Below are 13,393 nucleotides of genomic sequence, written 5' to 3'. Positions count from 1 at the left end.
TTGCACCTGGAAATCCAGATTTTTGGAGGTCCCGGCTGCCTTTTGTTGGGATGCTTCATCTCTGCAAGACCCCAGTTGCTACCAGAAGTGATTTGGCTCCAACAGGTCCCCTCACGGTGACTTGAGCCCAGGGAAGTTGGGCTACAGCAAAGGCCTCTTTGGTTGGACCAAACTCAGCTCCCGGAGGCTGGGCCAGCGAGTCCCCCAACATCCAGGTCCTCCTCTCAGCAACTTCTGTGCTGCTTTCACTAAGTTATTGTTATGCCATTATAAATTATTATTACCCGAATACTACATTCTAGTGCTGTGTGTAGATAAAAATATATCATAGGGAAGAAGAGTCTGTGTGCAGAGACTTTAGACTAAGACACAGGAAACTGTAACTGTTAAATTTTAACTTGCTACACTTTCATTTAATTTTTAGCAAACTTTTTGAATAGTCTTTCCTATTGCACAAACCCACTGCCATTTCTCTTGCCATAATCATTGATTCATTAAAAAAAAAAAAAAAAAAGGAAAAAGGAAAAAAAACCCCGTTGGTACAATAAAAATGCTTTGCAACACACAGAGATTATATATATATGCTTTTAATGTACAATAAAAATGCTTTGCACCACATATATATAGCTTTACTGTACAATACTTTAACATTTGTGAATGTGCATATTATTTTTGCATATTCTGAAACTCAGTTTTCCATGATAATTTTATTTACAGTTGTATAATGCCTTCAACGCTTTGAGACACAGCTGTGACACTCAGGGCTAACCCTTGAAAAGAAGTTTTAGTCTGTAAGAGGAGAGAGTTGGCTTTCTCAAAGCAGTCCACAGTTGTATCATGGAGCTACAAGCTCTGCTCTCCTGTGGGTTTAGGGGGAAATGTAGCTCTTCTCTACACGAACAGCAAATTGACCTGCAGATCAATTTAAGCGCCTTTTGCTGACCCAGGGACATGCAGACCATGTCTAAAGAGTGAATTTATGCTCTTCTGGGTATCTGTCAAGGTAATTTCTCAGGCAGCCCCTGTCCCCAAGCCAAACTCCTTTTGCTCACTTTTATTCTACAGTGTTAAAACGGTTTTCTTTATTTAAGATAACATCAAGTAACTTCACAAATACCACACCAAAACACACGTGCTATTCACTTATCAACCACTTTTCCAACTAAAAGTCCTAATCCTACAAGAATTTCTATTTCTGTCCTGATGGATCACACATCTCAGGCTGGGCTTTGCTCCAAGCAGAAGACAGGCAGCGTTACTTTTCAGTGGGTTCACTGGAAAAACAGAGGAATGTTTCCTTCTCTCCAAGATTTGGAAGTTTTTGCTTTACACACGAAACAAAGCCCAACTAGGGTTTTTTCACCCTACTGTACTCAAAATAAGATTCACCTACATAAGATTCACCTTGAGATCTCCAGGTCTTCCTCGAGATCTTTCCAAGCGTCTTGGGTCGCCTCTTTTCTGCAAGGTGTACACCCTTGAACAGGATCACTTATCATATATAGCTATTTTTAAATAAGACTTCTGCATTATTTTCTTTTTTAAAAATTATTAATGTGGTCAATAGTTGAGAAAGGCAGACCTGATCCTGCACTAGGCCCTGAGCACCCAGAGCTCTACTTCTAGGTAAAATCACCTGAAGAACTGCAGTGATAATCCGTACCCTCCAGCCATCACTTACAGGACCAGTCCCATTGAAATAAAATTGCGGTATCCTAATGCACATTTGAAACTTAAATCCACTCCCACAGATTTTTCTAGAAATTCAGATCTGCTGCCCACGGGAGCATGTCTGAAGAGCTGCTTTTTGGGGGTGGGGAGGGACTGAAGCCCAGGTTCCTGGATTTGCAGACCCAGGCACAAACTCTGCACGTCTTACACCCAAAACCATCTTAAACGCTGAAATCTGAAGCAGACTCAGTTGGGAGCAGGGCAGGAATTATCCCGGCCTCTGCTGTGTAAATAATTTAGCGGCTGTTTGAAGATCTGGTGAAAACTCTGCCCTCATTATTTGTCAGCAGTTCCTTGAGCGCCGCATACAGCAAATGCCATGTTTACATTTCTCACCGACTCAAAGAATTAATGCTCTTTGTAGAGTTGTGACATGAAGTAAATGCCCAAACACAGGCTTTGGAGAGTTTATGCGAGTTTATCATCAGATCAACAGTTTTCTGGTGCTCACTGGAGGCGGTTCCTCCGTGCTAAGTGGTTGCGTTTGTCCAAGCAGTGCTTGCTCCTGGGGAAGGGTCCTCCCATCCCTGGAAGTGGCTGTACCACTGAGTAGCATAAAAATCAGGGACCATCCTCTGTTATTACATACCTAACTGTGAAGAAGGCTTGCAAGCCTCCATCATGTCTTCTGGAAGAGTTCCAAGATCTCTGATGCCCATCTGAGATCTTAGGGGAAGGTGTAGCCTCCTTATGAAGAGGCCACAGCTGCATTCCCATTCTCCCTATGGCTTTCTCCAAAGGGTTCCTCGTCTTTCTCTTTTATGGAGAACTTCTTCCTGAAGGCCTGCGTTATGCTGGAGGAAGAAGCCTTCCTAAGTGTGGTAAGTCTCTTCCGAAAGTTCCCCCCTGAGAAGAAATAGAGAAGCGGGTCAAAGCAGCAGTTGGAAGCTGCCAAGGGGAGTGTTACCACAACTGATTTCTGGTATATGGTGTCCTCACAGCGGGTGCCCTCCTGCCCCAGCATGTGGAGATGGACTGTACGCATAATGTGGTACGGGGTGAAGCTCACCAGGAAGGTGGCCGTCACAATGATGATCATCCAGACAGCCTTCTTGCGGTTAGCTTGGTTCTTCTTCAAGGAATTTTTCAGTAAGGTCCTTATGATCATGGTGTAGCAGATAGTTATGACAATAAAGGGAAAAATGAAACCCACAAATAGGGCAATAAAATCCAGGACCACGACTAGAGTTTTCTTCTCCCTGTTTTCCGGGGGTTCAAAGCACTTGGTCTTGTTGCCATCTGGGTACGACCCATTTTGCAGAAAGGGAGCGCTCGTCAGGGTGACAAAGATCCAGATGCCGATGCAGACGAATTTAGCTTTCTTCTCTGTTACCAAATTGATGTGCTGGACTGGAAAAACGATGGCGATGCAACGGAAGAAGCTCATGGCAGTCATGAAGAAAATGCTGCAATACAGGTTGACGTACAAGGCGTACGAACTGATCCTGCAAAGGAAGTCACTGAAGAACCAGTTCCCTTTGTGGACATAGTAGATGACACGCAGGGGCAGGGTGCACACGCAGAGGAAGTCAGACACGGCAAGGTTCAGCATGTACACCTGGAAGGCTGTCTTTTGCCGGTACGTTTTTATGAGGACGTAGAGCACGATGCCGTTGCCAACGAAGCCCATGATGCTGATCATGGAGTAAAGCGTGGAGTAGATTCGGTTTCGGAAGTCGTCGATGGAGTGGTTGCACGACAGGTTATCGAACTGCACCGTCATGTTGCCTGGCTGAGGCATTGATTCCACCTGGTGATGAATGTCAGGCCTAAGGATGAAAAACTCGGGTGAGTCCTGCAAAGCAGCACACAAAAATGAAATGCTACTATTAAATTGGAGGAAAAAACCTCTATCACCTGTCTTGTACAGTTAGGAGAGGACAGTGGGAAGGGATGTGGGTCTGCACAGATCCATGCTATTATAACTGTCCACTACAACCACCTTTCTTAACCTGGTACCAACAAGTGGTGAGGCAAAGATGAGAGTCGCATTTTCATAAGTCCCTGGTCCTGGCAGCATCCTTCTTCCACTGAATTACCAAAAAGCTCTAACTCCTCGCAAACTAAGGTAGCTGCTCATTGAAACAGCAGAGAGGAACGATGGTGGTGGCAATAGCACCATGCGGATTAAAATATAAAGACCTGATCGGGTCCCTAATGACTGTTCAGTCCTTCTCCACATCACCCTGCAAACGCTGCCTCCCTCCGTGCCTGCCTGCGCAAGGACGGGTCTCTGCAGGAGAAAGCCTGCAAGGTGGTCTCTGAAACAGTAAAAGAAAACTATTTAAAAAAACAACTAAACAAACCCCCAAATCCTTTGCACTGAAGGTAGAAGATGGTTCCAAGCCAGAGGCTGCTCGGTGCACAACATTTGTCAGCTCCCCAAATTCTGCGTTGCTCTCCTCTGCTCTCAGGTAGCACCATTTTTTAAACTTGCTTTGTTAATGACTATGTGTAATTACTAGTCTTGGAAAAGATATTGCCTATTATACCTGACCGACAGGAAGGACCGCTGGATGCTCAAGGCTTCCAAGGTTTCACTCAAGTTTCAGCTCTTTGGGTGTTTGTACTCTTAAAACAATCCTTTTATTATCTGCAACGCACAGAACACATTAAAGCTCACTGATAGCAGTGAGGTGGCCCAGACAGGAGAGGAGGCAAAACCTGACACAAGAGAGGATATTTTTTCCCCCTTGGGCTATTTGTGGCCACCAAGGGATGTGTGAGCGACCAACCGTGGGACTGCACAAATGTCTTTGGCCAGAAGAGGCAGCCAAGACTCAACTCAAGACCGTCAGACCTGGTAGATCAGTGTATTGTACATCATGACTTACAGCTCACCTTAGCTTGCGTAACTGAAGCTTATCTAGAAGCGCTAATTGCAAAAGAGGCAGTGAGTTTGCAGCTGTGTCCTCTTCCCACCCCACAAATGCCACTTCTCAGCAGCCTGGTTCTGGTGGTGGCTCGCCCAGCTTGGACGAGCCTGGGCTCCTCACAATGGAAAGCTCAGCATGGGTTGGAACATCAGAGATGGCCCCCACCAGCCTCTCGTGGCTCCAGCCACCCCAGCTCTGCAAAGACCAGCCAGTGACGTGGAGTTGCTGCCCCGGTGGAGCCGTGCAGAGGAGACTGAGCCCTAGGTCCCGTGGGAGATGCTGAGAGATCTGGCCTCCCACCCTCACCACTGGCATCCTCGCTTGTCTGAGGTCTTCCCTTCAAACTTGAGGCTCAAGTTCTAAAAAGAGCATCACTCCAATAACGTTTGAAAAATACCTAAGATAGAACTAAAATTAAGTTTGTGGTAACATCAGTCTGATTTTAACCAATTGCTCGGGAGCAGCAGGCAGAGCAATATTCTCTGGAAAGAGCCATATGATTCCCATTCCTTGTTTTTATCCGTCAAGAAAATCTGATGCAGGTGACGAAGCTCTTAACAGCCATTACTCTTACTGCTGGGTGAATGCCTTGCAAGCAGACCTGCCAAGCAAAACCATGCTCCGCGCTGCAAGAACACATTGAGATCATCTCAATGATTATCTCATGAAAGCTCATATAGATAAAGTGTCTGAACTTACCAAGGAGTCAAATATCAGTTCTTTCTCAGACGTTAAAAAAAAAATAAAATAAAAACCCAACCCAAACACAATCAAGATGTTTGAGATTAATAGACCGGAATGATCTTTTGCACATTGAGGCTTTTTCCATCTGCCTGCACCTCCAGGAGGTTATGATCAGTATGAAGAACGGGGGGAAAATGGGACAAACTGGGCTGCAGATGGAGAAACGTGCAGGAGCACGGGGGGAGCTGGGCAGAACCTGGGTCTCCCGACAGCACATTTTTGGGTGGGTTCCCCTGCACCTTTGGAGAGGGCACAAGCAACGTGTGCCTGCAGAAGGCACTGCCACCTCCCTGCCACCACGGATTTCCCTTCCCTCCTGCCAGTTTAGCCACTCCGCCTAAGAGAGAACCAAGAGATACTGGGAAACTTCCCAGCCCATCATTTGCTCGTTAGACAAACTTCCTTATTTAATCTCTGCGCCTAATTTGTGGAGACTTCTTAAATAGTATGGAGCTGGATTATGAACTCTTTACCTCCTTTGGGGACTAAATTTCAGTCTTTCAGTGCTATTTGCACATAGCGAACAACCACGCAAGGTATTTGTCTAAAAAATGACTGAGACCTGGCATCTGACATATTTCTAAACCTAATTTCAAGTATCTTTTGAATCCAAAAGGAAACCTGATGAGTACAACATTGAAGTGGACTGCTAAAGTACGAGAGCCTCATACCGAGAAATTCATCTATCAAACCAAAAAAAAAAAAAAAAAAAAAACCCACAAAAAACAATTTCCTCGCAACCCAAAAAAAAAAAAAAAAAAAAAAAAAAAAAAAAAAACACCACGAAAAAAAAGCGGACGCGCCCCGGGAAGGGGGCCCGGCCACCGTATAAAACCAAAAAAAAAAAAAAAAAAACAACCCACAGAACACCATTTCCTCGCTGAGGCTTTAGACCAAGTTTGCATCATGAACTGAAGACAAATATCACTTCTGCTACTTTTTATTTGTAGAGTCATGGTTCGCTGAACCGTTTGTTTAGGCGCTGGTGAATTTAGCTCACCAGGAATGTACACAAGCGTGAGGGAGCAGTTGGCTGAGAAAAGCATCCCAAACTACGCAAAAACCCTAAATAACTCTTATTCTCCGTCCCTCGTGCAGCGCAGCGAGATTTATAGCGGGTTCTACTTGAGTTGATTATACTAAGTGTAATTATAGCATCAAGAAGCATACCACCAGAGAAGATAGGAGCATTTGTTTGAAGCTCAGACGTGAAGCACCACCAGCCCCAGGGACGCTCAGCGCCGACACCCGCCGAGTTCAGCCTTGGGTGGAAGAGTCGTAGGAACAGCCTCGAAACACAAATACAAACTCCCCTCTGCGAGGGGAAGAGAGCTCAGCCTCCCAAAGAGGAACAGAATGACTAATGGAAGCAAGCAGCGGACGCCAATTAACGACCCAGCTCATTAGTACGAAGGGCTAAGAACCGAGCCCGGTGAGGTATTTTAGCCCGACTGCAAACCGCTCCCTGCGCCCAGGACATCGCAACTCCCGCGGGCACCGGAGGCAGCGACTGTCCGTCCCCTCCCGTCCCCTCCGCACCCGCGGGGTTCCCCGCACCCGCATCACCCCCCGCAGCCACCGGGGAGCCCCCGTCCACGCCACCCACCCACCCACGGGTGACCCCCGGGCGAGGACTCACCGCAGCCGAGCCGGGCGCGCAGCTCTCCCCGCACCGCCCCGCCACCGCCTTTAAGTCCAGGGCTCTCCCCGCCTCCGGACCGCCCCCGGACCGCCCCACACCGGGACCCCCCCGGTCCCCCGGGACCCCCAGCCACCCCTCCCGCTTCCTTCTCGGTGGGGGGGAGCTCTGCGTCCCGAAGGCGGAGGGATGAGGGGGTGGAAGTCCCCGGGATGGGGGAACCGGTGGCTTCTCCTCTTCTCCGGGCACATGCAGAGATGTCACCTCCTCTGCGGGGACCCGCGGAAGCGCTTTTTTAGAGGATGGGTTTGTCTACGCGGGGATGCCTCCAGTTCGCAGCCGGTGGAGGGTCTCAGGTAGCCCCCCAGGGATAACTCACCGTGAAGAACCTCTGTCCTCATGGAATCATAGAAGGGTTGGGGTTGGAAGGGACCTTAAAGATTCCACACCCCTGCCCTGGGCAGGGACACCTCCCACCAGACCAGGTTGCTCCAAGCCCCATCCAGCCTGGCCTTGAATCCCTCCAGGGATGGGGCAGCCACAGCTTCTCTGGGCAACCTGGGCCAGGGTCTCACCACCCTCACAGCAAACAATTTCTTCCTAATATCTAATCTAAATCTCGTCTCTTCCAGTTCAAAACCCCTCATCCTATGACTCCACTCCCTGATCAAGAGTCCCTCCCCATCTCTCCTGTAGCCCATCTATGTTTTGGAAGAGGCTCTAAGGTCTCCCCAGACCCTTCTCTTCTCCAGAGTGAACAACCCCACCTCTCACAGCAGAGGGTCTCCAGTTCTTTGATCATCTTCGTGGCCTCCTCTGGACTCATTCCAACAGGTCCACGCCCTTCTTATGTTGGGGGCTATAGAGCTGGATGCAGTCCTCCAAGTGTGGTCTCATGAGAGCAGAGCAGAGGGGCAGAATCACTTCTCTTGATCTCCCTCATCTACATGCCTGGTTCCTAGCACCCACCTGGTGTTGGTGTCCCCCAATACAACCTTGTCCCCAGGATGCTGGTGTCCCCAGATGAAGTCTTTTCAATGTGCAGGTGGTGTAACCCATGACCCCAGATGCTTCTGCTGAAAAGACACCTGCATTGCCACAGCCTTTATGCAGTGCTGCGTGGCTGGATGACCACGTGGACAAATTTTGAGCCATTTTTTCTGCTCTAGCTCCATTTTGATGGCTCGTTTAGGAGCTTCTGTAGACCTAAGTGCTCTCTAGGTGGGTGAGGACAGGCTGGCTGCAAGGTTCCCCCCGAGATGGGATCCAAGGCAGTGAAGCACACAACTGGGAAACAGTGGTAGCTTGACAGCATCACGAGAAGGGCAAGTGCAAATGAGGTTTTTCCTGCACTCAGGGGCAAACTTTGCCCCTGCCCTGACCTTGAAGAGGTAGCATCACCCTCCCTTCAGCAAAATTGAGGTTCCCAAAGGTACAGCTGGGATGATCTTGACACCAGCAGAGCTGTTTGGACTGTCCCTGCAGCATTGTTAGCCTCGCACCCCCCCATCCATGTGGGGGACCAGGCTGGGCAGAGGTCTCTGCCAGCCCTTCCTTGGAAAAGGAGGGTCACGTAGAGACACTGTGATGATTCAGGAATAGCTCTGATGCTCATCTGGGATGGGGAAAGGTGATTTTCTTCCACAGTCCGTTTTCTTTCCAACAGACAGACTTCTGGTAGTAACTTAAGCTTTTGCTTCTCATGGGAAATAACAGTACTGAGTAAATACTTCTTCCTCAGAATTCGGGATTAACTTCCAAAAGCGGCAGGCAAAAAAAAAAAAAAAAGAAATCCAGAGATCCTGTGATCTCTGCTCACAGGACGTACATCTCTCCACGTCCTCCTGTTCCCACGGCACTACCTGCCTGTCCCTGTCCCCGTGTGAGGACATTCCTGGCCATTTTCTGCTCAGTGGGAAAAATCCCATGCTGTTATTTCGGAAAGCTCAGCGTAGGAAGGAAACGTTCCCGCTCTAGGGCTTGCTCTCCCCATCCCACCATAGGGCTGGGGAGGGATGGGGCAGACAGGGAGGAAGAAGAGGGGTTATTTCCAGTCCTGACTCCCACATGAGCCCCTCGAACCCCGCTGCCCCTCCATGTGAGTCAGCACTGGCTCTTTCCAGAGGGAGGGGCTTGGTGCAAGCACCATTCATGATGTTCTTCCATCCCTTTGCTTTCTTGGAGGCTGCTTCTGCATCTTCAGTTCTGGCACAACAGTGGGTGATAACATTTAAACAACCCCTACGGATGGTTGGGGAGTGATGCCTGTGCCCCAGGGCTTCCCAAACCCTTCTTTTCTCATTAATAGAGCGTTGATCCCAGCTCAGTATCAGCTAGGTGAAAACCAAAGCCTTGGCCCGGGGTAGGGAATGGAGCCCAAAAACACAACCCAGAGGTGGGTGGGAGCAAAAGGGCTCTGTGCCAGAGCCGAAGTCAAGAGATGGCACCCAAACATTGTGCTGGGAGGGCTGGAAGGGCACAGAGCTGAGCAGCTGCTGGGAGAAGGCTGCTGGAGAGCACTGATTACACATTTTGCCACCTCAAACCTTTTAAATAGATGGTTAAGAATGAAATAGATGCCACCATGTCAATAAACTCATTATTGCTCTCCAGGAATGAGTCACAAATAAGAACAATAGTACGTTGGCATCTGCTCTTGTAGAAGGTACATGGATGATGGTCTCTTTGGAGACTGTGTTATGGCAGGTTCTGCCTGGGCTGCACAATTCTGGTTTTGCACTTGTGTGTTTTAAGTGTCACTGCAAGCTACTATTTACCAGTCTCTTTTTGTCCCTTCCTCACTGTTTTACATCACATAGGGAAAGCAAAAGCTTGGAGACGGGCTAATATAATGCCAAAGTCCTTGTCCACCTGGCACTGGAATTACACCTGCAGGTTTTGCAGTGCTGAGCACTGCAGCTGTGCCTCCTTCCTTCCAGCTGCAAAGCCAGCTCTTCTTTTCTTTCTCTTTTGCTTGCATCTCTTCCGTCCTGGTGTGCCCCAGAAGGTTTTTCTGCTGTCAAACCCAGCAATTTGCACTCTCGTTGTGGGTCTTTGGCACTTGTGCACAGCCAGAACGTGCAGACTTGCATTTCAGACATAGCCATGGTGCAGTGGAGTTGCCAGTTTCTCTTTTGCACCATTTTCTATGGACAGCCAAGGTGTGTGACAATTAAGTACAGCTCATCCATCTGCCTCTCCTGAGAGCCTTCCCTGCCTTCCTCACCTACCCTGTGCACAGAAAAGGCTGCCCATCTCCCAGGAACCACTTGGCAGCATATTAGGAACAGTCAAATCATGGGATAATTCAGGCTAGGGGGCACCTCAGGAGATCTCTAGTCCAACCTCCTGCTCAAACCAGGTCAAGCCAAGTTGCTCAGGGCTTTATCCTACCTGGTCTTGAAGACTTCCAAGGATGGAGGTCCAAGAGCCTCCAAGACTGGGCAACCCATTGCACCGCCTATAATCTCCTGTGCAGTGAAGGCAGTTCTTTAGTTGTGGTGCACATATTGGTATTACTTCATTCTGCCATTCCTTCTGCTTTTTTTTGGTACTTTCTTTTTTTTGCTATTCCTTCTGCTTTTTGCTACTTAGTTTTGTGATTCCTCTTCTCCTTTTTTTTTTTTCCCCTGTTCCTTCTTCTTTTCTTTTCTGCCATTTAGTCTCAAGAACAGGAAGATTTCTAGTTGCAAGGTCAGACTGAGGTTAGAGTGGGATCAAGGAGGTGGCTGCTGCTGCTCCAGATGAGCTGGCAGAAGAGCCAGAGTTTTGGTACGGGAAGGATTTCCTCACTGGGATCCTAAAAGAAGGTCAAACTGCAGCTCTGATACAACAAGGCCAAGAAGACATGTTGTGTTTAATGGAGGCCAGGAGTGATAATCAGGGGCAGGAGTGGGGTACTCACTAAATATATCTGCACTATGAGGAGCTGGATGAAACCTTTCATCCTCTGGAAAGGGTGGCTGGAGCGTGGCCAGCCCTGACACCTCCACATACTGCGGGGACCTCTGCACTCCAGGGAAAGGCTGGATCCATGGCACACAGACTTGTTGCCCCAAGAGAGGGGAAAACAGACCTCGTCAGCCGTGGGTGACTGTCCCTAGGGATGGCTGGTGCTGCTTGGTGGGACAGGTCACAGTGACTCTGCTCCCCCAGTTTGTACAGGGGAAGATCTTCAGGAGACTCAGCGCTGACTCAAAGACACAGCAAGGAAGTGCCATCAGTGCGGTGTCCCTCAAACACCCTATGCAAAGGATGGAGGAGATGGCAACAAGAACATGCACATATAAAAGCCAGACATGGGTGACAAAAAACCACACTGAGAAACGATGGTATCAGCAGCCAGGGTCAGGTGGGTTTGTCTCCCTCCTTCGTCAAGTTTGCAGATGTCATGCCTTATTTGGAAAACTAATTTTGCTCCTTGCCAAGGACAGGCCATCCGTTTTCTGCTCTGCTGTCGTTACAACAGTTCCTGCAATGGTCCTCACCCAGTGAGGACCTCTTTCTCCAGAGGACCATCCCTTATTGTTACCTAGACCCTACAGGATCTATCTCCATTTGTTCCCAGACCGGTCAAGGAAACTTGATGGCACAGTTCCAGCACTGGTCCTGTCTTCCACTTGGTTTTTTTAAGGGCTGATGTTAATATCTGTGGCCCTTAAAAGCAGCTGCGAGAAGCTGCTCAAATCCAGCCAATGAAGCTCCCTGTTCCCCTGCTTTTTGTGGGAGAAAAACGGAGCCAGGGAACTTTGTGTGAAGAAAACCTCAGCCCTTGTCACTCTCTCGGACCATGAAGCTCTTGATCATATCTTACCACAAATACAACTTTTTACTTAGCTGCTCTGGAAACGAGGACTGAGAGAAGGTGAAAAGCTGGGTGAGATGGTATAATATCTTCAGCACTGTCTCTAGTTAGCATTTTTGGGGTTTTTTTTTTTTTGGAACAAAGCACTTGCTCTCCCGAGACAAATTAAATAAATTACTACCAGAAATGGCTGCAGAGACAGCATTTAAACAATTCCTTCACTCTTAGCCTAAATATTTGGAGAATTATGCTGTTCTTTGACAGGCAGAAGTCTCTCTTCTCAGAAGGAGGCAGTAATGTGACTAATTTGGGAAATGACAGAAGATACCAGTCAGGGAACAACGTTGTTTCTGTTTCATAGAAGAAGACAGGGTTCATGTGGTTTCCACTTAAAACACAAACCAAAGGGTGAGAGTTTTTATTGCCTTTTCTGAGAAGTGGGACAGAGTGTGTGGCCCCCACCGCAGCCTCCCTGGGGTGCTGCAGCCAAAGTGCTTCATGATGTTCCCACAACTCGGGGTGCTTCCACTCTCTCCTGGATTGATCCACCTTGACTTCACACCTGGGTTTGGAGAGGTCTTTGGAGCAGCCATGGCAGGGTATTCTGCAGGGGAAAATTTCTGGGAGTAGGGCTTTTAAGGACCCTTTAACCTGCTCTGATCCTTTCACCTTGTGCAGAATGAAAGGATGGGCTTCTCTGGCCAAAACTCCCGACAACGACCCAGAGACATCCTTTTGCTGTAGTTCAGCTAGTGAAGGACCTCAGCAAGCCATGACAACCGGCCCACGTGCAATCATGTATTCTGTACAAGAACACCACATATGTCTTTGTAAAAGATAAAGTTTGAATTTTTACCTTTCTGTAGGAATTACGGGATTGGCTTTACCAGACGCTGAACACCTCCTGGTCTTGCCGTGTGTGTTTGATGGCAGGCAGGGATTCCCAGTCTCTTGCAGGTTGCCATCCTATGAAGCTGAAGAAATCATCAAGGCTTTTGGACTGCTGATTTGAAAAGCTTGGTTTCCTTGGGTTTTTGCCCGGTTCCAACATGTCAACCTGCAATAAATAGAAGAGCCACCCTGTCAGGAGATGCTGTCCTGATAGAGCCAATTGCTGCTTCCTCTTCCTGTTTTGTACATGCAACAAGTGAGTACTTCAGTAGATGGGTGAGATAGAGCTTTCTTTAAGCTCTATCTCTTATTTCACAAGTCACACTGCAGACATACTAGTCAAGAAATGAGAAATGTTTAGTGTCACTCTGGGGGTGACATTTTCAGGCAGAAACAACAGAACGTTTCCCCATTCCTGGAGGCTTCGTTTATCAAGAGCTGGGAAATTATATCAAATGCTCCCGGTTTTGTTAGAACTGCTGTGAAATCTGTATCATATGCAAATCTGTTCAAAGTAATTAATTGTTCTAATATTTCTTTTTTTTTTTTTTTCTGGAATGGGGCAGTCCTAAGATTCATTTATTGGCCCTTGGACTGGAACTGGGTGTGAGGGTCTTTGCAGGTCAAGAGTGACTTTAGGCTTTGTAATGAGCGTTACTGGGAGTCTGTCCAGGCAACCTTAACTAACATTTGCTTTCAAACTGACAA

General features: G+C 48.0%; 1 protein-coding gene across 4 annotated transcripts; it reads right to left on the bottom strand.

Moving 5' to 3' along the window:
- Positions 1 to 572: 572 nt before the first annotated feature.
- On the bottom strand, positions 573 to 12,815 carry CYSLTR1 (cysteinyl leukotriene receptor 1). 4 transcript variants are annotated; one of them, XM_014954956.1, is made up of 3 exons: positions 12,651 to 12,815; positions 6,522 to 6,666; positions 573 to 3,526 (listed from the first exon to the last, which is right to left on the bottom strand). In XM_014954956.1, exons 2-3 carry the CDS (start codon positions 6,540 to 6,542, stop codon positions 2,420 to 2,422), a joined length of 1,128 nt encoding a protein of 375 aa, XP_014810442.1. In that variant the 5' UTR covers positions 6,543 to 6,666; positions 12,651 to 12,815; the 3' UTR covers positions 573 to 2,419. The 4 variants fall into 4 exon arrangements, with proteins under 4 accessions (XP_014810442.1, XP_014810444.1, XP_014810443.1 ...); XM_014954958.1 differs by having other exon boundaries at positions 573 to 3,500; XM_014954957.1 differs by lacking the exon at positions 12,651 to 12,815 and adding an exon at positions 6,991 to 7,007.
- Positions 12,816 to 13,393: the final 578 nt, after the last annotated feature.

The sequence above is a fragment of the Calidris pugnax genome, unplaced genomic scaffold, assembly GCF_001431845.1.
Source record: "Calidris pugnax isolate Ruff unplaced genomic scaffold, ASM143184v1 scaffold38, whole genome shotgun sequence".
NCBI lineage: Eukaryota > Metazoa > Chordata > Aves > Charadriiformes > Scolopacidae > Calidris > Calidris pugnax.
Note: the sequence above shows the minus strand (reverse complement) of the source record. Positions and strands in the feature narration are given on the sequence as shown.

Bases quoted from the DNA above. Each gene is read 5' to 3' on its own strand.
- CYSLTR1 (XM_014954956.1), bottom strand. From the start codon at position 6,542: ATGCTCCTATCTTCTCTGGTG. The intron at 3,527-6,521 runs GTATGCTTCTTG...GCTGCTTTGCAG, and splicing joins TGCTCCTATCTTCTCTGGTG to GACTCACCCGAGTTTTTCAT.